Here is a 24,472-nt window from a genome sequence, read left to right on the forward strand (position 1 = left end):
AATTGACAGCATAAAATGACGGCTTCACTGCTTTTGCTAACTGCACAGTTTCTGATACTTCCTGAAAAATTTGCTGCTGCATAAAGCAGATGACTTGAACAGTCGGCTCATATTGGCCGCAGCCCGCAGCGCTTATATTAGTTCTATCTTGCTGCTGAGGTTAGCGCGCTGATGCAGGTTGCGAGTTGCCATGCTAGGAACGCTGGTCCATGGTTTCGACCAATAAAATTTGAGTAAACGCCTCTGTTGATTGGGTCCGCTCAAATTTGAACCGTTTGAACTGCGTTCTCTGGCTGGGCCGACTGGACCCCTATTCTGTCAGCTGCGAGCCTGCGGGCTGTTCAGGCTGTTGCTTTCGGGCGGCGAAAGCTGACTAAAGTCGCCGTGCTTAGCAGTATCACTTGTTACGTCGTCTGGTAAAGCTTGTGCTTGGTAACTTGCCTTTCCACAATGTCTTTTCCGAAAGCACCCCGCTTCCCTGGCGGCAACGGTATACTTTGCACTCTTCTGTGTTGTTTTGTTTGTTTCTACTACGTTGTGCGTATTGTCAACGCAGCTTGTTTCTGTTTTCTTGCAGATGATGTACCTCCAGTAGGTTCCTACAACCCAGCTCTAGAAAGTCGCACCCCTGCGCCCAAGTTTTGCTCAGCTACAAGATTTCGCGACACCCATGGTAACGTGTTTCACCTCCTTGTCTTTGTAGAAGCCTGTTGCGAACTGTGCTGTTTCTTAGTTCATGTATATTACCGCAAGTAGCGTGAACACAGACGGACAGAGTATTGATTTTCAGGAATCATGACAACAGTATTGGTTGAGTGCGTTATCAGTTATATTTGCTACACAACAGCGAGTGTTGCAGAAAAGCAAATTTTTGGTAGCCGACCTGTGAATATTGTCTGACCTCAGGGGCGTAGGCAAGAGCGGCGGCGGGGGGGGGGGGGCTTAAGCGCCCCCCCGCTCCCCCCTCCTTCGAAATTTGTGTAATATGGGACGTATTCCCAGGCGAGCACTTTTCCTCGCGAAAATGATCGCCTGAGAATACGCGAGGTGCGACACCCGCCTGCACCCCTCTGCCCTGGTCAAGTACGAGCCGACCCCCCCCTTTTCCACTTTTCCCTCTCCCGCTGTCTGATGTGTGGCGTGTTGCAAATAAAGGTGCACTACAGTGTACTACAGTACACTGTACAGTGTACAGTGTACCTACAGTGTACTACAGTACACTGTAGGTGCACCGAGCACGAGCAGCGGCCACGGGCGCTGGCTCGCTCAGTTGCTGCCTGATGACGAACGGGTCTAATCCCCGTCGTCTAACTACATTTCAAGCACTTGTAGTTCAACGACGCGGGGATTAGACCTGGACGTCTGACTAATACGTCATCTGGCAGCAACTGAACGAACCCGTGGCCATTGCTCGTGTTCGGCGCACCTTCTTCATTTACAACCTGTCCAGTTCACTTTTACACGGGCCTCATCAGTGCATACACCGCATGCCAGCCGCAGAGCGCTGATCTAGCACAATGAGTGGCAGGCCTGCGATACAGATGCCTGACGATCGATTGAGGTGATGACCTAGCGATGCATGTGCTGGCTTGAATGGCAACGATCGGTGTCGGGTTAATTATGACGTTGCTTGTGGTTGGTCTTGCTCCTGGACCTTGTAATGCGAGCCCTTTTGGCTACAGGACATGTCATGAGCATCGTTAATGTCTCCTTTCGACTCGTTGCTGCAGCAACAGTACCCATCTGTCGTAGGCGCCCTTGTCCTGCGACCGCGACCTGTGGTAGCTTGGCGGCGTACTTGTGCAGCACCTGTATCTCCGCTTGACGCTGTTGTGCGCCGACCTTCGTACCAGAAGGACGGCGCTTGTACATCTGCATCTTCACGCAGTTGCGCATTGCTGTGCTCGTCGTTGAATTACCGTTCGGAGCACATGGAACCATCGTTCGCCATCACTCGTCTATGCTGTTTCCACAGCCGTGTAGGGGCTGTACATTTCTTGCCCTTGGTTGACTCCACAATGCTGCTATTGGAGTTGGGTTCCTTAGGAACATCTTCAGTGGTTGCTTTTGGTGGCGTTCCTTCACTGGCAACCTTCCCAACCTTGGGGCTCTTGAAGTTGCCTTTTTTGATCTTTGCCTTTCTTTTGTTGTTGTTCTTGCCGCCTTTCTTGTCATTGTTTACTTTTTTTTCCCTCCTTCTGGAGCATGGTGGCAGCTGGTTCCCTGGGCAGCAGCAGCCTCATATCGATGCTTGGTGGACGATGGAAGAGCTGCAGTGCTGTGCCAGGTCCTTTGATGACAAGGGGAACTTTGTCCTGGTTACCTTCCTCGTAGTGTCTTGTATGCTGACTGTATTCGGGTGCCCCATTGAAGAACTCTCCTCTTTCATTGGCGCATCATCTGTGGAAGGTTCTCCAGTACCAGAGAAGAGTGGCGTGCTTTCTACAGCTGAACCTTGGGAGAAGTCGTTCTTTGGAACATCCATCCAAAAAAGTTCCCACTGCTGTAACCTGCGCTGACAATCAAGTTATGTATCCTGTGGTGACAGTCAGTAAATATCAGAGCCAATCGGGATGCTTATTTTGTCCTCTCTGAAAGTCGCCACCTTAGGGCTTGCATTGGTGATAACAAGACCGTGGTGTCATCATGGAGAGGATCTCTCCATCCGCTAGTGCCTGGTGACAGCATATATTGCTGGAACCTTGAGAGCCTCTATAGTTGTCTGGTTGCTACTGTGCTGGCTTCGGACTGTGACTGCCATGCAATTAAACGTAATGGTCACAGGGCACAGTGTTTTCCCGAAGCTTGTGAATAAGTTAAGGTGCTCAACGCCTCGAACAAGACATTTCGAAACTCGAGCGACGTCCTGCCAAACTAAAGTATGCTGACTTCTTGTAGCTAAAGGAACCGCAGCAGCACTGTCCTTGCTGGTGCAACAGCCTGCACTCTGCCGGTCTGAACGAGTACAGGCAGGAGCCCGGTACCGCTCTCCGATATGGGTGCAGCTCTAGGTGGCGTGTCTACAGAACCTGACGTGCGGCCTTGATGTGCTGACGGCGGAAATGCATTGCCCATACTCCCTGACTGGCTCTGCACTGGAGTGGAGACATTGCAGCAATGTCACGTGGTGACCAGCACAGTGGGTGCCCTGCAAATTTCTGGCTGTCCTGCAGACACTAGCTGAGTGGTTCCACTTGGCGCAGCGGAAGCATTTCCACGCTTGTAGTCTTCACTTCTCTTGTTGAGTGAGCATCTCGGAGCATACTTCAACTGTGTGGTCGGACGCGTTGCACAGTGAGCTGTGCCGCATGTACGGCAATCTTACTTCGACTAAGAGAGCTGCGGAGGAAGGTGGGCACAGCTCCAGAGGCTGGAATTCACATTGGTGAAGCTGCTGGCTCGTAGATGAGCTGGATTGCTCTAGGCGGCTTTCCTCCCTGACCTCAATCTGAATTCGAAGGAAAGTCATGAGGTCGGCGATCTCATCTCATTTCATAGTATGACCACGTGGCCAAGAGCCCATTCAGTGATGATCTTGTGCTAGTGTGTCCTGTTGAGTTGGTAAACTCCTTTACCAAACTTACATGTCCATTCCATGTAGCAAGTATGCTACGTGGAATGGACACGTAAATTTGGTGAGAGCTTGTTGAACCTAAGGAATATTGCCTCACTTTTCTATTGATTAGATCAAGCAGGATTTCTTCTACATAATCTCAAATGGCCACAAGCTCGGAGTGCCTGCATGTCATTTTCGGTCTTCTAATATAGTACCTTGTTGACCTGTATGTTGTGTAATGCTGGAATAAGTGCTCTTCTAGAGAACTGTTTATGCTGTTCTAATATTTGATTCACCTTTCTGTCTGTGACAACAAAACATTGTGAGTGAGGGGAGTATTAGAAATAAGCTATTGAAGAACTCCAGAAATAACAAGCACAATCATGTAGATAAACATCATTGAAAAAAACACACCTTTATACAACTTCATGCAAGAATGCAAACTATGTTGCATGATACTTGGTGACAAGCAAGTTTTATTACGCAATACTTGCTGGCAAAGCCCCACAAACAAAATTTCTAAAGTGCCTAATGATTTGTAAATTTTTTGCTTGCGAGTCGGCTTTTTTAAGGCTATCCCATGGCAAATGTTGTCTCCAGGATCATCCTAAAGCATTCTGGTACAAGACATCGCTGATATGTTTAATGTGTGTGCATGGTCGTAAACCAGGGATGGAAGTGCTGCACCAATTGCGCCAAACTGCTCCAAAAGAGAAATGCTGCTACATGCTGCTCCAAACTGTCATTTTTGTTGGTAACTGCTCCGAACATTTTCCGAAATGGCGCAGGAAAATTCGATCTCATACTGATTACCAGCTGCTGCTGTGTGGCAACTGTGATATGTGACTGATTGCTTTTACATTGTGGAGCTCAGCTTTATCGGCCTTGATCTCATTTCTGCCACAAAAACTGGCGTTTTAAATATGTTCACCACGAGATCGAACTACAGGTGGCAGCACCAGTGTCGCTTTAATGTGGAAAGCGGTCGGCTTGCATTGAAATGTACACGGCGGCATTCCACTGGTGAACGATTTGACCCAATTTTCTGGTAATGATATGTACTCACTGCGCTAAAATGATATTATATTGGCTCCCAATGCCACATTTTTCTATGAAATGGGCAGAACATTTCTATTTACTTGAAAGAAGCGCAAAATGTCATTCGACAGGGGACTGGTACTCAGCCATAGTCTGTTTCGGCACTTACATGGGCTTATTGTGTACGTTTCGCTTGTGTTCCGCCTACTCTTTTAATATTGTTGCACAAGTTAAAATCTGCATTCTCTGCGAATCTTGCCGGTTCTTAAAAACGTCCATTCCTTTACAGCGAAGGTAAAGTAGCAAGTTAAGGCACACACTACATCACCAATTGTGCGCATTCATCTGTTTCCATTTTTTTTTTTTTCATTCGCTGTGAAAACAAACAGTTAAAGAGTTAAAAACATTAAGCAAGCTAGGACACTGAGTTAATAGGATCATCAGGGGGCAAGTGTCCACCTAGTGGACATGTCCATTTCGTCTGCTGCTGAAGTGCTGATTGGCTGGGGGCGCCTGTCTCCTCCTGATGCGTACCCCAGCCCAGCCATTCAGAACTCTTATCAGCAGACGAAATGGATATGTTCATTTTTTTTTTCTGAGTGACCTTCACGCTGCCCCGTTCATGTTTCATGGTATTGGATTGCGGAGTGATCAACACATCTTGACAATTCACAAAAGTGTGGCATTCACGTCTTACTGCCACTTGTTTAACATTAGATGAAGTACTTTTTGCGACCTACTCAAAATGCGAAGCGACAATAAAATTAATGTTTCTGGCGAGCGGAGGGTGCGACAATCGCACATCGTGCGCTCGACTAGGACCCTCACTAATCGTAGTATTGCGCAAAGAGGACAGTGCAGGGCCAGATGCTTTTGTACACCGTCAAAAAAATGCAGGCCAGCATTTACGACTGTGCTACAAGCACAGGAGGAATCGTCTTCAAAGATATTCACGCTGTACATGCACACGTAAACATGTAGTGCCTTGCAGACGACATGTGGCGCGATCCACACTATCCATGGTTGAGCCAGTGCCCGCCAGGAGGCGACTCTGCTCGATCTCATGGCCAGTAGCTCATTTAGCTGTATTTTTGAACTTGACATGCAGACTATTTTGGTGAAATGTGAAAGTGACTGAGATTACTTCGATCTCATACCGATTATCAACTGCTGCTTTGTCAACGGTTGTAGGTGATTGCGGTACTCAGCTTTACCGTTTGATCTGATTTCTGCCACAAGCACTGGTATTTTAAATATATAGCTAATTTTACTGTGCTGTCGATAACCAATCTGCTGCATTGTGTTAAAGCTGCTACATCCATGATAAATATGAGAAACTGCTCCAAGGCTTCTCCAAGCCGCGCAATCTTGGAGGCCACTGCAAACTTTGGCCAAGATTTAGTCTAAGGTTGTAACCAAACCAGTCGGTGTATATCACGGTAATTGCAAAGCTGTCGTTACTACCATTACCAAATGATAAAAATAAATACATGTACCGTTGTCTAACCCTGCTAAAGCTTCTCTGGTCATCCACCATCAGAGTGGAATGGCTCCTCAATTTTAATTTTTCACTTCTGTGTCAAATGCAAAATACTTAGCAAGTTCACCTAAACAATATATGCCACTACGAGTACCAGCTCAGTGACAGAATCGCCATGTGACCTCGCAAGTTTTTTTTAGTCGTGGCAACAGCTGTCCTTGCATGATTGTGTGCATGAGAGTGATGCGAAAAAGTTAAATTATTTTTAATTCATTTTATTTTAAACTCATTATGGTGTTTTTTCTTTAAGCAAATGATGGTCGCTGCCTTTAGTCGACGCTACGCGAAAGCGTGAACTGTAATAACCACCAGAAATGCGGTGTTGCGACGACGTGTGGCTAGCAATTGCAATGTTGCACATGATCCTCTTGCAAGTCTTTTCCACTTGCCTTTTGAAGCAGAGAATCAAATTACCAAAGTGCCAAAATGCCTCAGGTATCTGCGTGTATACTTATGACGAATATTGGATATAACGAAGGTATTTTCGTGGCCTCTGTGACTTCACTATAAAGAGGTTTGACTATGCATGACCCTTTGGGGACTAAATAGGACCACCGCTGCGGAGTGTAAGAGCTGAAATACTTAGTGGGAATGCATCAATGATTTTCTGCTGTACATACACGGGCCTGTGAATCCTTGACAGTTTCTCTTGTTTGCTGTCTGTTAAATTCACATGCTTACGTTTTAATTGACTCCTGTGCTGTGCATGATGTGTACAGATTGTAAACACGTCACTGTGAAGTTTATTCGACAACAAAGAATACTAGTGGTGCTCATTTTTTTTCTTATGTCCTGCTCTCAGGTGCTAGCTTTTTCACACCTGGTGGTTCCTACCGTATGCCCCCAATACCATTGCATGTGAGTATCCTTTATGAATACTTCAAGAGAACATTCAAGCAGCATGTTATCTACATTTTTTTGTGACCCTAGCCTACGGCTATAACCCCAGACATTTAGGACTGCTCACTGTTTTAATTATTTAAATGCACTGCTTCCATGAACTGAGCACATGCTGATACACTACTCTTGCATAATGCCAGGTTATACTTGAAAGGAAAAAGGTGTAGAAAAATTAAAAGGAAGAGTGCTCTGTCTCACCTTTGTGTTTTTGACCTAATATTGGTCAAAATCAGCCGTGTAACCAGTTGGGCCCCATTTTGAACTTTTTCAAGCATGCACATCATAGCATGTCTGTTCTTCTGGTACATTGTCTTTTGTTCTACTCTTCATTACTGTTCGGTATTGCCAGCCCTTACCAGCTCTCAGAATTGTTTTGCTTATTAAATCGTAACAAAAAATTCTCATCTAAATGAGTAAGCATTCTGGTGGGTCAGGTAGTAATGGAGGCATTTTTTGTTTTGCTGGTGTATCAGCATGGTAAGTACATGCAAAGTAGGATATATGTCAAAGATGCTCACAAGTATGCGTTTTCCGACTAGAAACCACTACCTTTATGCTTACATCGTCATTATACAGATTATTCGAATGAACTGCCTTCACCTGAATGAACCAAATATAGTTGATTCATTCAAAAGGAAGGGATTTGCGTTGCTTCATCCCTGAGATAGTAGCCGCTACTGATAAGGTTAGCATGGTGAAGGTATTGTACTATAGGGGTGAATGCTCCTTTATTATGTTGCGCATATTTTGTTTTTGTTTATGTTTTGCGCATGTTTGTTTGTTTGTCAGCCGTTTTGTTTAATATGGAGTGTGACATTTGAGAAACCACTTATTTCAACTGACAGGCCTCCAAGGAACTCTTGAAGCGCAGACTGTCAGAAATGGCTCAGCACCTTGAAGAGAGGGACATGTTGATAGGACAGCTACGAGTCAGCAAGGGGAAGCTCCACACCCGTGTAAGCCAACTGGAGGAACTTCTCAGAGGCCTTTCACGAAAGGTGTCAGCCAAAAACGAAACGTATGTCCTAATTTGGGATTTTTAGTCTTCGTTGTCTGTTGTAAGATAATGCAGTATTGCTCATTATTATGAAAGACTGCTTTAAATTTCCAACCAGTGTCACCTAAAAAGTTATGTGAAGGTTTACAGTGGTCACTTATTATTAAGGGCATTCAAATAGTGAAATTTCTGAATTGAATACAAACATTAGAGAACAACAACCTCTGAATATTGCATCGAATATTGAATACCTAGGGCGCGATCTTGTACGCGTTCCAAAATGGAACGGAGGCCGTCCGTTCCATCGAGCCGCACACGATTGGTCAATTTTAACCATGACGATCAAATTGACCAATTGTGTGCGGCTCGACGGACCGCCTCCGTTTCATTTTGGAACGCGTACAAGATCGCGCCCCTAGTTTCTCATTTCTAAATTAAGGGAAAAAAAAGTTGCATGGAGTCCACTTGTGAAAAAAAATTTTAAAAAGGGTTATTTCGGTTATCTGATACTGCATGTCACGCCCATTCACAACTGGACATCTGCTTAACTGAGGAGCTCGGAAATAAACCGCTTTCAGTTGTCTGCTGTGCCATGATAATGACTGTAAATTAAACAAAGGAACAGCACAACTCAAGATCCACGCGAGTGTTGTTTGCTGAAGGAGAAAAGTGACACTGGCCCAATAACAAATTGGCCAGATAATAAATTGCTTTACCTAAATCAAGACAAATTTGTATAAGGGTGTCCAAGCTATCATGCATGACGCTTTGAAAAAAGAATGATCATTCTACGTGAATATGACCAAGTGCTTCTTGTTTGGAGGCCAGTTGAGAAACTTCTATAATTTAGTCCCTGACTTCCAATTTCTGAAGGAAAAGTAATTAGCTAACTTTTAATTGTTATTGTCAAGCTGTTGAGCAGTTCAAGAGAATCATAAGAAACTTCAAAAAATGTTTCCAGCAAGATACTCGTAGTGTGTTAATTTTGTCAGGTGATGATAGGAACTCTGTGATATATGAAAAATAGCATGTTTGATGGCACGGGATAGTGCCATCAAACAACCTCAGTGGGAGAGCAAGCTGTTCATCTGTCTGGGTCAAGCGGCAACGATAACAGCATGCATATTCTTCTAACAATAACAGCATGCATATTCTTCTAACAATGTGCCATTTTTATAAAGTTGTTTCCTCCTCCTCTAACAATGTGCCAGTGATTATTGCATACCGAGGTCAAGGAAACTAACTGCCTTGAGTGGCAAGCCTTACATAAACTGCTTCTTGCTTTCTCACTGAGACTATTTGATGGCACTCTAACACGTGCTCTATGGGCACATAGTCACATGGTATTTCACATTTTACGGGTTTTCTCTCTTCACCCAAAAAATAAACATGCAATGTATATATTGCTGGAAACATTTTGATGTATGGTATATTCTACAGCTCCTTAATGACTTTCTGACCATTATAACAGCAATTAAAAAGTAAGCTAATTAATCCCAATTACTAATTGGGCGACAGGTACTCAAAATTACTGGCAGTTTCTCAAGTGGACTCTGAAAAATAGCACTTCATCTTGTCCACGTAGAATTATCCTCCTTTGTTGAAGCTATTGTGCATGACAGCTGGGACACAATGTATAATTTGCCTAAAAGTGAGGCAGTCTTATTAAATGAATGGAAATTATTGAGCCGCAGTTATCTGCCCTTAGTGATCACCCAGGAACTGGTGCCTCTACAAAACATCGGCTCTCCTACAGCCGAATAATTTGGAACAGTCCACTCTTGCATCATTCTCTCTTGAACTCCAGTAAGCGTTATCCCTTATACTTCAACAGAAACGAATAGTGACAATTTTGAATAGTTAAATCTTGAATTGAGTACAAATCGAATAGCGAGGATCATTCAGTGTGTATTAAAAATTTTGAATACTATTTGAACACCAATAATAATTATACATTCATGATGCAGTAATGGTAAAAGTAAAACATGAGAATGAAAGTGTACATTTGGTTGTGCATATAGGTACGTGTGGGCTTTAGCCACAATTTCTGTAAATGACTCTTCTCGTATTTTTATGAACAAATGCTAGAGCTTGAGCATGGGTGCTAAATGTGACATGCCACATACTGTTGCAAGTAGTATTGCATCCTTAACCCCCACAAACCACAATGTATTATTTTTGGTATGCTAAATTTTATGCCTGTAAATTATGATTCAAGCGCTGTAAACAACGCAAAGCCCATAGTAGCATTTTTATTCACTGGAGGGAGTTCTCAATTGATATTTCAGCAAACTGATGACTAATTAATTTTACTCAATTTTTATTTCATTTTTTGGGGCTTGTATGAGTATAGTACTCTTAATGACCAGAAATAAATGTGAAGAGGTTGTTTTAATTTTCTTTTATGTCAAATGGTGTTTGGGCTTTGTGTGGGTCTAAGTATAAGGTGCAAAGAATCTGTATTGGTAGTTTGTAAAACATTAGTCTTCGGTTGATCGGCTGGCTCTTGCTCCCACCCTGCTGTGTGCTCCTCTCAGTGCCCTCTGACACTCATCCTATGTCATTACTCTGCTTGGCTTGTGTCAACTCCCTCTCCCACTCAATTTTGTGTCAATGGCTGCCAGGAAAGCTGGTGAATGTCCTATACAATAACACTTTAATATGGTGATGTACTGATGGGCATTTGTTAGTGGTACCCTACATACAAGGTAGTCCACTCAAAGAGGCAAAGTGCTCAAAGTGGTTTACATTTGCCCTAAAGGCCGCCAGGTAATCTATAAGCAGTATATATCTACTTAAATACTGGCCGCTTTCATTCCATATAAAGTAAAGGAAAAAAAAAAATGCTGGAAATGTATTTGAATACTAACGACCTGGTTTGCCCTTAGAAGGGTTGGTCCTGTACATCTTCCTTATTTCTTTTTTTTGTTTGCACTAAGCTTAAGTCACTTTCAATAATCTCATTGTGTTTTGCAGTTATTTAGTATTGCAATGCTGCTGTCTGGAAAATCTGAGCTCATGCTATTTTAATCAAATCTTTGGTGTAGCTTGCACGGTGCGAGGAAATCAAAAAGCTGCAAGGCTTCAAGGACAAGTCGGCAAGATATAGAAGACACTCGTGCTCTCTTGAAAGAACTAGGGGATACTGACACTGCAGAAGAGGCCTTTTGTGAAGTTCGGCTATCAAAAGGAACACAAGAACTGAAGGAGGAGCTCAATGACATGATTGACAAGATGAATGCTGATGATTCCGAGGCCCACAACACAGGTTTGTAGTTTAATGATTTAGTACTATATGCTTGGAGGGCCATGCAGGAGGGGCAAAAAAAGGTGCATAACGTGCGTGCTCAAAAGTTTCAAATGCAAAGTGAAAAAAAAAATTCATTAGAGAACAAAATATATCAGCCCAGTTAATATTAAAGCAGTAAATATACACATTATACCGGGTTTCAGAAAATCATGCTTAAGAACGCTTAAAAATGGGGAAGGTGCAATAATTTATTTCCTCCAGATTGCATTTATCACAGTGGCATACATTAAAAATGAGTCAAGATGGTAAATATACAAGTAATTATGTAAGTTAGATTCCTTTTACCCAAAAGAGCTTGGCAACCAATTCTAATGCAACCTTGTCGTTCGAGGAGTTCATAATCATTTCCAGGGATGCAAAAAGTTGATGCTGCCAGTTTCTGTAGTGTAATGAATGCTTGCTTATTTCACCCAGAAAACAAGCCAAAACTGAACTGCAAGAGAGTGCAGCTGCAATCTGCTATCTCACACACTTCATGCTCGTCTGATGATGAGGCGTAAATGGTCATGTCCCTCATGGGCGCCTGCTAAGAGCTTGACAGTTGTGCTCTTTGGCAGTTCAGTTTCGGTTGTCTTGGTGAAATTAGCCAGCATTCATTACACTGCAAAAATTATCAGTGTCACCTTGTTGCAGCATGTCTAGAACCAATTGCCAAGTAGGATGGCTTCAAATCTTGCATTAAAATCAAGTGTCTGGCTTGTTTGGCTAGAAAGTTAATTGGTCTAATTTGCATAATTGTCTGGTTACTACCTCAACTTAATGTAAGTTTGCCTCTATGGTGAAAGCAACCCTCAGAGAAGTTCTGTCGCATCTTCCCCCTTTTAAAGAAATTTCAAAGGCATATTCTAAAACACCCTTCATATATGTAAATAGCTAATATAACAAATACATAAAAGTTAAGGATGCAGTAAAAGAAACATTGAATATACTGTAAAAAATTCAATTTTCATGACTTAATTTTTGCTAATTGCTGACAGTTGGCACATTTATCCCTTGAGCACTTATTACACAAAACAGAATTTAGTATACTAGCTGTCCCAACTAAATGTCACCAAGAATCATAGTATAAGTAGGGGCTTTAAATAAATGGCACCCACTTTGCATTATTAATGCTAGTAATGAGTTTATTTGGGCGACTTTTCATTAACTTGTTTAATCGGTAAGGGGTCAGTGCAAAAGTTGTTCAGGATATCGAGAAATTACCAATAACAGTGTTTAGAGCAACCTAGGTGTAGTGTGGTTCTTTTTTTTTTTTTCGATGAAAAAAGCCCATAAAATATTTAAGATATCACGTGACAACGTCATATTGAAAGCTATAGGTAGAGTAGACGCTCTCGTAGAGCCTCGTGCCTCAGCTGTCATGCTGCCGCTAGCGCCTGCAGCAACTAGGCTGATTATTAATCATGTCTTCCGAGATCGTTAGTGGAGCATTAATCTTTGTTCTGCTTTTGATTTTGATAGTAAATATTTTGCTTCTGTGTTCTCCTTGAACACTAACGTGCAGCATCTAACGTATAGCGCATTTCACGTGCGTCTCCTAATGTAAAGCTCTCGTTCAACATGCCGCATTTACAAATGTATTAAACTCGTGAAGTGCAACACTTTTTCAGGATGTGTGCCAAGCTGTTCGTAGCACTCATTCAAGCAAGGCTGAATTAGCTCATGCAGAGTAGAAAAAAAATTATTTGTAACACAGCTGTTCTTGCTGCCATTTCTTACAGTTTTTGTGTTGCTTTCCTCAGATAGCACAGTATCCAAGGCAGTGATTTTATTCAATAACTTTTTTTTCCCGATTGTTTGCAACCGGCATTGTACAGGAGATAATGCTGAGCTTGACCATTTGTGGCATCTTGTGCTCCTTCCACGGTCTTGAGCCTCGTCCTCTACATCGACCGACTTTTGTTTGAAGATGCCTGATGATGTACAGTAGAACCTCGCTGATACGTTCCCGCTTAATACGATTACCCGGCGCCTACGTTCGCAATCGCGAAAAATAAACATAACCCCATAGAGGAATGTCTTAATACGTTCTCTGAAAATACGATTATTCGGCAGCAACGTTCAGCATTGCAGCAAACGTTCTGCAGCGAAAAATTAACATTCAGGTGTGCAAAAAGGCCGCTCTCGTGTGCTTGTGAGGCGCTAAGTGGCAGACGGCCGCCGCGCGGCTTCTCTGCATTGCTCGTTCGCCCGAAGTGACGAAGCGCGGCAGCAGCGGCGAGCGAATTGACCTTTGCGCTACCTCGCCCCTCCCTTCAACGCCAACTACTAAGAGGCGAAAACAGCGCGCGGCGGCCGCGCGCGCTGCGCTACGACTCGCCGAGATCGTAGCGGAGGTAGTGGGGGACGACGCAGCGGAAGTGGTGGCGGACGAGGCGCCTGAAGACAGTGGCGATAACGAAGGCTTGCGCCCACCGGCTACCTTCGCCGAAGCCCTTGCTGGCCTCGAAGCCTTACAAAGCTTCTTTCGCACGAAAGACAACGAGAATGCGGACAAGGGTCTGCAATGTGTGCTAAAGGAGTTGTTCCTGTCCAAGGGCGAGACGCACCAGCAGAAAATAAGTCGAATCTCGATAATTCGAACTCGAAGGGGCCCGAAAATTTGTTCGAATTTAAAGGACTTATTTTTGACGTATTTGTGCACCATAGCGCTACGTACGAACGGTGCGAGTCGTGAAATATCGCGGCGCGCAAGCACATAGCGAGCGAGGGCCACGAAACTGCACAAGTGGTTCGTGTGGAAAGGGAAATGTTGGCGCTATTTTCTGCAGCCCTTGAGGGAGCACGGCTCAGCGCCATTCCGGCCAACGCTCGCATCCCGATAGCGTCTTCCTCTTTCCAACCACGATCTCTCTCTCTCGCATCCCGATAACGGCAGTGAACGAAACTTCAGGGAGCGGGCGGCGCCGACACCGCGCGCGGAGACTGTCGAAGGTGAGGGAGGAGGGCGGCAGGGAAGCGCATTTGGCCTCGCCAATCCCGTCGCTTCGGTGCAACTCCCTCGTAGCTCCCTCACCTTCGACTGTCTCCGTGCGCGCCCGCCGCTCCCGCCAGACCGGCGCTAGCTTCGCCCGCTCCCCGAAGTTTCGTTTTCTGCCGTTGAAGTGAGCGTTAGCCGGCGTGGGCAGTTTCGTTGGCCGGACTGGGCCTCCGCGTTGCTTCCCTATGCGCCGCAGCCGCAGCATTGGCTGAGGCGTCGGCACGTACACGCGTCTTCCGGCACAACGCAGAAACGGCGACATTTGAGAGAGGAAATTTTCACCGCGGTATTTTTAGATGACAAGCATCTTATGCTCGGGGCTATGTCACTCCCTACTAGAGTGTACGAGTGGGCCGAACGGCGCTCTGCCGCTGAGGCGCCGCGTGTGGAAAAATAGTGCGAGGGCGCTGCCAGCGAGCTGGATTGGGGCGGAGACGCGCTGCGCGGCATATTCAACGTACTTTCGCTGTGGGCGCCGAGGCCGATTGCGCATAGTACGCTCTTAAAATAGTGCTTTATTTCAACTGCAACTTTATGTTTACCCCATTTTGCCAAACATATATATTTGAGGCATAGATTATACAACGCGACGTCTTCAATTTTGCTGTCGTTGTCAAGCGCGTCGTCTGCTAGCGAGCGCGCGTTCGCTACGCGGACGCTGGCGCACGCCCCGTTTTTCTCGCAGAACCTCTGTGCAGTACATTTTTTAAATGTTTTAGTTGCTTTGGTGCGCCCATGACTCTTAAATCCGGTGCCAAATGTAGTTTTAGCCAGGTGAACGGCTGTTTTTACGACTGCCCTCTAAAAGTAACTGGTATCTCCGCACCATGAAGGCTACGTAAAAAATTTTTATTATTGATATCGTGTCATTTTACACGCGCTTCTTGTTGGTGGATATTGATCAGGGACAATGATCGCAAAAAACAATATTAGGGTGAAATAAACCAGGTTCATTAACTGCGTGGCGCGAAGAATGACCAATGTATTTCTGGGTAATTAAATCAAACGGTACATAGACGTGTGTGTGTGTGTGTGTGTGTGTGTGTGTGTGTAAGGGAAAAAAAGAAATATTCTAAATGCAATAATTGAAAAAGTGAGAACTCCCGACTGGAGAGAGGGGGGGGGGGGGGGGAATAAGCGCACGTGTTTGCAGTAACAAACACACTTATTAGTGAATACTGTAAATAAAACTCTCATTCGCAGACATAATATTCATAGCATGCAAACCCATTTTATATGCGTGAGCGCGTGCACGTGTGTGCGCGTGTGTGTTATTATTATACTGTACTACGCCGTATAGTCCGTTCGAATGTAACGCAAAACAGCACTATTTAAATCTCAATGGTGAGTGTCTGCACGCAAGTGAGGACTGTTATTTCCAATGATTTTGTTGCCGGAGATACATGGCTGTTGCGCAGAGGCGCAACAGCCTGAGCCAGCTCCTAGCTGGCTCTTGTCGAAGTTCCTAGCTCTCATTCAATATAAATGCCCCATTTTGGGGCAGCCTGCAAATCTGCTAACTTGACTCAGACAAGAATTTTTGACAGTCCCACCATGTTTGCAACCCATTAAAACTGAGTGTCCCACTTCTTCAACGAACGCAACAGATCTGCACGTATCTCTGTGTATGTGAGACATGCCGTTGTTTTGTTTCATTATAGTCGTTATGATAGTGCACTGGATAACTGAACGCAGCCGTTTATAATATACAAGCTGCAGAGTTGAGCGGTCATACATTTGGGAACGGCATTACATTTACGCATGAAATATAGGATAAACGTAACATGTTTTTCTCGGAAATCAGACTCGAGAATGATTTATCTTGTTTACACCCCCAGAAATAAGCCGAAGAACGCAGCCACCTGCTTTTTTCTTTCTTTTTTTAATATAAGCAAATTCTTGGGTTTTACGTGGCAAAACTACGATATGATTATGAGGCACCCGGTTTAGTTTTTGCCACCTGGGGTTCTTTAACGCGCACCTAAATAGAAGTACACGAGTCTTTTTCCATTTCGTTCCCATCGAATTCCGCGACCTGGATTGAACCCACGAGCTCCAGAATTAGCAGCGCAACGCCGTATCCACGATATATGCACTAATTAGGCTACCGCGCAGGCTTTTTTTTTTTTTTTTTTTTTTTGAAGTATCGATTTGGAAAAACATTCCACATACAGCTTACGGCCAAAGATTAGCATACAGAATGGCTAACTAAAACCGTTTTTGGCGCTGGACGTCCGACTGCAATAAATGACCCTGTACCAATTACTCCGCATTCTATTACGCGAGAAAGGCGGAAGCTTGCATGGAATGTTGCACTGCAGTTTACTCTTTTTTTTTTTTAGATCTATACCAAGGCTTCCCGTAAATCTAAGTACAAGGCGCTGGATGGGGCAGGTATGCTTTACTTGTTTGAAGCGGCAAGCAGGAAGGTTACATATGTTGCTTCGTCTGCGTTTTGCAAGACCTACTGATAGAAAACTATATCCGGAACAGTACACACGAGAGATACATGTTGCTTGAAGAACGAGAAAAACATTTTCTCTCCAAAGGGAACCGTACAATAACATAATAGAATGAAAGCCGACACTGCGGCCGCAATGCACGCGCAATCACCGAGCGGCATTAGAAAATAATAAAAAATAAAGAAGAGAAAGGAAAGGAATTTATTCTTAAGGCATAAATACATGTCATATGCAATTATGAACCCCATTTGATCGGTCTGAACGCAAATACCAGCGCGCGAAGTAGTACTAATGACCCTGCCGAGCCGTATCGCCAGCAGTTTCCAACGACGCGACCTTGATGCGGCCCAGTCCACTTCGACTGCAGCGCCGCCCCAGTATTTTTCCACGTCGGGCGCCTCACTGCAAAGCATGCGCCGCCCCAGCCGCTCGTCCCACTCGACCATATTCTAGTACTCTACTCCCTAACTCCCACCATCCATCCAACCGCCGTGCGTCCACACACCTACTGCGCATGTGCATCCTCCTCCCCCTTCTCTCCTTGTCTCACCTCCTCTCCTCTCGGCATTCATGCGCATCCTCCTCTCCTTGTCTCATCTCTCCTCTCGGCATTCCTCCGCTCCTCTCCGGATTGCGCAACGAATGGCAACACCTGCGGCTCCGCACGTGATAATGCGAAGCAGCTTAGGTTAGAGACGCGACGGTAGGCGCCCCAGAGGCACTAGCAAGTCACCAACGCCGCGCGCGTTCGGTGCGGGCGAAACGCCGACGGCGTCAACAGTTCTGCGCATTGCTGGTGCTGCTGCATGTCCAAGTTTATACAGCTGATAAAACTACCTTGAGCCGACCCCATGGCTGCTTCGCATACTACTCAGGGTTCCCCCACGGGAAGATGGTGTAATTTTTTTTCTTTCTTTTTTATTTCTCCGCGCGGCGTTGAGGGGTCTCTCCTAAGCTTTTGCTTTTGGCGGTGTCAGAGCAATGCTGGTCGGAGGCGCCGCCACGTGATTTGGCGTGCTGCTGAGAGCATTGTCGGTGCGCGGTTATGTTCGAATTAACTGTCGCAAATGCTTTCGCGTTCGAATTACCGAGCGTTTTTGCCCATTGGGATACACAAATTTGACGAGACCACAGCATCAGTTTGAATTAACCAGAAGTTCGAATTAAGCGTGTTCGAATTAATGCGATTCGACTGTAACTATGGTTTGTACAACACGTACGAAGAGCACGCAGTCGCGGTGATATCTAAAAGGGAAAGGCTCAATATCACCGCAACAGGCTGAGCCCTGCTTGAGCGCTTAGGGTATCCCCTACGACCCCAGTACCTAAACAAGGAAACCACCCCAATGCCCCGGGAAATACGGAATCGAATAAAAGTTTCTCCAGTACCAAAAAACATGAATCCTAAATATCATCAACCTAGAAGGCAGGCAAGGGCTAAGAATCTACACAAGCGCTTTGGCTCGCATCCCGGAACGATCTACACGGACGTAGCTAAAATACAAAATAACAAATACTGCCTAGCGGCTGTAAGCCAACGATCAACCATAGCAGCCTCTACCAAAGCAAAATCGGCCAGTATGGCAGAGGCGGTAGCAATCGCCCTAGCCATCAAGGATAAAGACCGGAGAGGAGAGTCAGCCTTGGTTCTCACAGACTCCCAAGTAGCCTGCCGCCTCTATTTAATTGGAAACATCCCCAAGGCGGCCTTGAACATTTTGGGACATGGCTTACTAGAATATCATACCATCGTGTGGTGCCCAGCACATACGGGACTGGAGGGAAACGAAATGGCGGATCGGCTAGCTCGCGTATTTCACATCCAAGCGCCGACGAGTCCTATCGACGAACCTCTAACAAACTCGCGTGACATCTTGGAAAACCAGCGACGTGACCTCCAAAAATTGAGTAATCCGCACCCGGACCTTGCCAGTGAACAGGCTCGTGACTGGCGTCAACTATAAACGAACACGTACACAAATCTATACCGGCAACACTATATAAGCCCCACACAATACGCGGACATCTGTCCATGGTGTGGAGAGCGGCCCACTCTTGCCCGCGTTCTGAAATCAACACTCGTTGGGAACTTGCTTTTCAATCGCTGTTTGAACGTATGCGACCACTACCCGGTATTCTGCTGCCGAGGCGCTGGGATTTTCCTACGCGTGTCGCCTGCCTCGAGCGCCGCACCCGCCGTGCTTGCTCAGTGGCTATGGTGTTGGGCTGCTGAGCACGAGGTCGCGGGATCGAATCCCGGCCACGGTGGCCGCATTTCAATGGGGGCGAAATGCGAAAACACCGTGTACTTAGATTTAGGTGCATGTTAAAGAATCCCAGGTAATCCAAATTTCCGGAGTCCCCCACTACGGCGTGCCTCATAATTAGATTGTGGTTTTGGCACACAAAACCCCATAATTAATCCAGGCCCACAGGTGCTGAAACAAACATGTCCAAATTCGCTGGTTCAGGCATGTTCTGACACATACGAATTGCTACACCAAGAGCTGAATCACTTGTAGCGATGCGAAATCATTGCCATGGCAAAACGTCTTTAATAATTTTTTTTTTTAAGTGATGAGCAACACACAACAAAAATGCGCCCTTGACCATGTAGCCACACATTTTAATCACATTCCTAAATTCGAAGTCATTGATTTGCAGTGCACATTGTACCACACTCATTTTCTGCATGTTTATTTTACCCACAGTTAGATTTGACAATATCTTTGCTTACTAGCGTTGCCACATGCTTCCCACTCCTCTGGAACATGCAGCAACCCTCCTATAACAGCTGCTTCCCACAGCTGCTGACAGGCGGCGACACAAGATTATGCTAGCGCAGTCTTCACATCAGCTAAGCAAATGCAACTTCACATTTGTTTATTCAAAAACCAGGCAAATAACTGCCAAGTGTTAATTTAGTGATCTAGACCATAAAATATCTTTCGGCCAAATTTGAGCAATAACCAAGCAACAGTACATGCAAAATCTTTCTTCTAAGTTTTTAAACAAAATATGCACATCCCTGTAGACAGTCGTAAGGCATGGATATATAGAGAAAGGCTACCAATAAAGGGCTTCGGGTGCATTAATGATTTCGATACTGTGCCAGAATAAACAAGTTATTTTCATTCTGCAAACCTGTATGAATTGCCATCTAGAAATCTAGTGTGCCCTTACTCTGCCCATTTTTGCAGTCTCTCCCTGGGCACCTGTACATTCTGCTTTTTCGGGAGATTTCTTGTGCACTGTGCAAGAGATGAATAAAAAATCCAGAGTGCACATTCATGTCTCCTGTACAACTCCTGTAGCTTTCCACAAAAGGAACAAGGACAGTATCGACAGACTGCAATATTCCTTTCGTTGTTCCAGCAGCTCTTACTGCGGCAGATGTCCTATGCAGCCAGAAATGTCACCTTGTGTTCAAATTTTTTTTTTTAGCTTGAGGATGCAGGACGTCTCCAAATTTTGTATTGTTAATCAAAATGGTGACTTCTCTTTTGTTGCCTAAAGCAACAACTCCAAGCTCACTGGTGCCTTGAAATCCCATTGTATTTTGCCCGACTAAGTATGAAACATGTGAGGTCCTCTCCTTCTGCATTATAAAACTACCATGGCATTCTTGGACCACAGAGAACATACTTAAGGGTGAGTCTACCTAGTCCGTGAAATTCTTAGCAAGAACTGCCAGTGGTGAGACTCGCCTGCTGTGCTGTGGGGCACCAAATGCGTATCTTGCAACCGGGCGCAAGGGTAACTGGCGACGCAATCTCCCACGCGAAAGGAGCAAAGCGGGAAGGCAGCGCAGGAGGGAGGGGGGGGGGGGGGGGGGCGGCTTCTACTCTGCCAACAAATGCGTTCTTGTACTTTGCGCCTGTGCCGGCTGTCAGGGCTGTCGCGCGCACCGTATCTTGAGAGTGATCTCCACACGGCTCTGACCTTTGTTTGCGCTGTGCTTACACCGCTCAGTTTCCGTTGAAGCGACAGACCGCACTTCCCCACGCCTGCGTGGGGAAAAGCTCAAAAGTAAGAAAAGTGCCACCGCGTCACTCTTCGCGCCCAGTCGCGGCCTTGGCGCCGCGTCCGCGCCTCCGCACCAAAAGAGAGAAGGAGAAAGCGTGTGACTGCGCGCTGTTCTCTTTCGCGGCCGTCGGTGGGGCGGCGTTTATTCGTATCAACCAACGCGGGTCGAAAATCGATTCGTAACAACCATTCTCTAGCACGTTGCAAAGTAATGGGGCTCGGCCGGGACCACAGAAAAATTTGTATCATCCGGAAATTCGTATTAGCCGTGATCGTACCATCGAGATTCCACTTTACTTCTAAGCATGCAGTGAATAGCATTGGAGATCTCCTTGCCTGACCCCTTTCTTGATAGGTAACTTTTTTTTTTATTGTGAAGAAGCAAGGTAGCCGTGGAGTATTTGTAGAAAATTTTACACTGCTCCACACAGCATCGAGGAAGAGGAGCACGAGCTTGGGGCTGAAGAAGACGACGCTTTGGCGACTGACTGATTGTGTCCATCCTATCAATCGTGTACATATTGTAAATACATTTTCCCGTCTTGCTTCTTCCCTCGGTCACAATATTTCCCAAGATATTCACGTATCCCTCCTGTATTCCTTGATTACGCAATGCCTCTATGACTGCTGGTATCTCAACTGAATTAAATGCCTTTTCATAATCTATGAAATCCATATAGAGAGGTTGATTGTACGCCGCAGATTTCACGATTGCCAGATTGATGAGATGGATGTGATCCATTGTAGACTATCCCTTCCTGAAGCCAGCCTGTTCGCTTGGGTGATTGAAGTCAACTACCCGCCGTGGTTGCTCAGTGGCTATGGTGTTGGGCTGCTGAGCACGAGGTCGCAGGATTGAATCCCGGCCACAGCGGCCGCATTTCGATGGGGGCAAAATGCGAAAACACCCGTGTACTTAAATTTAGGTGCACGTTAAAGAACCCCAGGTGCTCCAAATTTCCGGAGTCCCCCTCTACGGCGTGCCTCATAATCAGAACTGGTTTTGGCACGTAAAACCCCATAATTTAATTTTTTTTTTTTGAAGTCAACTGTTGCCCTGATTCTATTGGAAATTGTCTTGGTGAATATTTTATACAATACTGAAAGCAAGCTAATGGGCCTATAATTCTTCAATTCTTTAATGTCTCCCTTCTTAAGAGGAAGCTTTAGCTCAGGGCATCCTATCTAAATACGTGGGAAAGGAGAAATCGTTTTCTCGGCAACCACTGCACAAAATTTGATGAGGATTGTTGCATTTAAAAGGAAAAGTTAAAATCTAGCGACTGTTGATTGCGAATTTTTTATTTTAGTTGTCAATTTTTAAAATAAATATTGACAAAAAATTGCAAATTTTCAGGCAACGAAACTATCAAGTTTACAACTCTAACTCAACAATGAAAAATGATATCACAATACTGTAAATTGAACCTATTAGTACATCTAAAGCGGACACAATTTATATATTATACATGGCTTTTAAAAAGACCACTTACTTGTGAGCAGAACTTTTGCAGAACCCTCGTAAACATGTAACAAGTTCACGTAAGGTATAAATTGACATATCAGATTTGTCTGCTTTGGATGCTCTAATGGAACTGCGATACCTGTTCTAGGTGCAGAGCTACAAATTTGTAACCTTCGTGCTTATATTTTTTTTTTTCAAACTAGCGATGTTTGAAAATTCTATTTAAGAAATTCAGGCCCTAAATCAGAATTCTACTTCTATCAGTCACTAAAGTTTAACTTTCTCTCTCAAATGCAACAAATGTCATTAAAATTGGCTCATTGGGTTATCTCAGAAAAGCGTTTGTGTTTTACATGTATTTGAATAGGCGGCATCGGAGTTGGGCCCAAGCTAAAGCTTCCACTTGAAGATTAGTACTGGGTGTTTCAGCGAACACTTTCAAAGATTTTCGATTTTTAAAGGTTGCCTGTGGCAGATAGCACAATTCTAGTCCATGAGCTCGTCTACTCGAAGAGGCGGACATTACTTGCAAAAAAAAATTAAAATGCATAATTGACTAACAAAAATTCACTAATTATGTTTTTAACTAATTACCTTATGGCCCATATTGCAATTTACAAACTCTTGCCGTGGAGTTCTCAAGGCAGATCCACTTGGAACGAATTCTCAGGATGACACCAGTTTCGAGATATTGATTACCGAACTTTGCAAAGAAATGCATTTGCATTCCAGTTACTTTTGTGCTTCAATGCATAAAACAATGTTTCGTTAAGACCACCAAGTTCCCGTTCTTGAAGGTGTTCCTAAGACAGCGTTCATGCCTTTTACCACAGAATGGTTCAGGTGTGTTCAGCAGAATAGTTCAGCTGTAGAAAAGAAGAGCTGCAGTGTTTGCGACAGGGGAACTCGCTCCACTCAGTTAACACAATTAACCAAATTTGGAGAGTTGAAGGTGCTCCGAAGAGGCTGTGCTAATTAATGCAAGTCGAATGCAGCTGAAAAGAGGCAATGCTTGGAGCACATCTCGATTGCAACGTTGCCGCGTTTTGGGCGGCAGCAAGGGACCATGTCGCTCCCGTGGTGAGACTGCGCAGTTTCCCAGCTGCCCCTAGCTATCGACGTTGGTTATATTCGTGGCACTGTTCTCGAGCAGGTAGCCTACAATAAAAATACTGTGAATTTTCTAGCTATAATTGCACAAACCCCTTCAGGCGCGAATTAAGAAACTGCCAAGAAAATTCTTTTCAAAAGGAACTTTATTAAACACCCAGCAAAAAAAAAGTTTTATACAATTGTTTTTTGTTTATACAAAAAACTTTTGTTGCGTGCACAATTGTGCACATCGTGCCTCAATGGCAACCTTTCAGCTTATGTCTAGGAGTAAGGCTTTACGGTTAGAAACTGCTTGTTTCGGGTAATTTGCTTGTGCACATAAAACATTTTTTGGAAACAGTTGAGCGCTACAACACAGGATTTTAGATTTTGGTATGAAATTCGTTAAAGTAGTCGTTTCCAGCAGACAAGCAAAGAAAGACTTCACACTTGCGGCAGCAAACTCAGGACCTCGGAGTGCATCCGTGGTTCTTGCATCATTGAGCGAAGTTCGTAGCGACGTGCCTTGGCCAGTGGTTGATGCCATCATATCTTGTGGAGTTTGTGGGCATTGGTGTAGAGTTATGCCTTCCGAGAATTACTTGGCCTCGCAGCGCTGCTCGGCCGTCACCTCTTGGGCCGCTTGCTTTTGTTGATTGCGATGAGACTGCGGGCTACATTCATTTGAAAGGCCATCATATCTTTCATGAAGATGCCTTCATTTGCGTTCCGAATGTACTCTATCCAGCCATTGCAAATGGCAAATGTCACGAAGTGCGAGATTACACGGACTGGCCACTTCTTCGTCTTGGCTTTCAGTGGGTACAGAGACATTAAAAAATTATTTTTCACACCCCCCATGAAGCTATTGTATTGTGAATTGATTTCCGGGCAGTCAATTTCGACATGCTGTTTCTGTGACTCGCTCCACCTTTTCACCTTTGATAACTCTCTGATGCCAATGATTGTCGACACCATGTTCCCCGGACCGTTGTCATGCCATCTAACTATTACAATATCTCCTTCTTCGCTGACCTTCCTATCGTAGCTACCGCGCCCTGTCTGCTTTAGTTCCTTGTCGCTTTTCAAGGGGCATCTGAGGAGAT

The 24,472-nt window shown here is 44.8% G+C and overlaps 1 protein-coding gene across 11 annotated transcripts in view; it reads left to right on the forward strand.

Moving 5' to 3' along the window:
* The first annotated feature begins 268 nt into the window (after positions 1–268).
* The window catches only part of LOC119436173 (hyaluronan-mediated motility receptor-like), a 46,242-nt gene continuing 22,038 nt past the window's right edge, over positions 269–24,472 (forward strand). For 4 of the 11 annotated variants that reach the window (XM_049655943.1, XM_049655960.1, XM_049655954.1 and 1 more), the window contains exons 1-5: positions 270–490; positions 578–673; positions 6,937–6,992; positions 7,880–8,052; positions 11,079–11,299. In XM_049655943.1, the coding sequence (XP_049511900.1) occupies positions 451–490; positions 578–673; positions 6,937–6,992; positions 7,880–8,052; positions 11,079–11,299 (586 nt within the window). In that variant the 5' untranslated portion in view covers positions 270–450. Of the gene's footprint in view, positions 491–577; positions 674–6,936; positions 6,993–7,879; positions 8,053–11,078; positions 11,300–24,472 lie in introns of all 11 variants that reach the window. The other 7 variants (XM_049655946.1, XM_049655950.1, XM_049655964.1 and 4 more) reach the window with 4 other exon arrangements.

The sequence above is a fragment of the Dermacentor silvarum genome, chromosome 1, assembly GCF_013339745.2.
Source record: "Dermacentor silvarum isolate Dsil-2018 chromosome 1, BIME_Dsil_1.4, whole genome shotgun sequence".
Taxonomy (NCBI): domain Eukaryota; kingdom Metazoa; phylum Arthropoda; class Arachnida; order Ixodida; family Ixodidae; genus Dermacentor; species Dermacentor silvarum.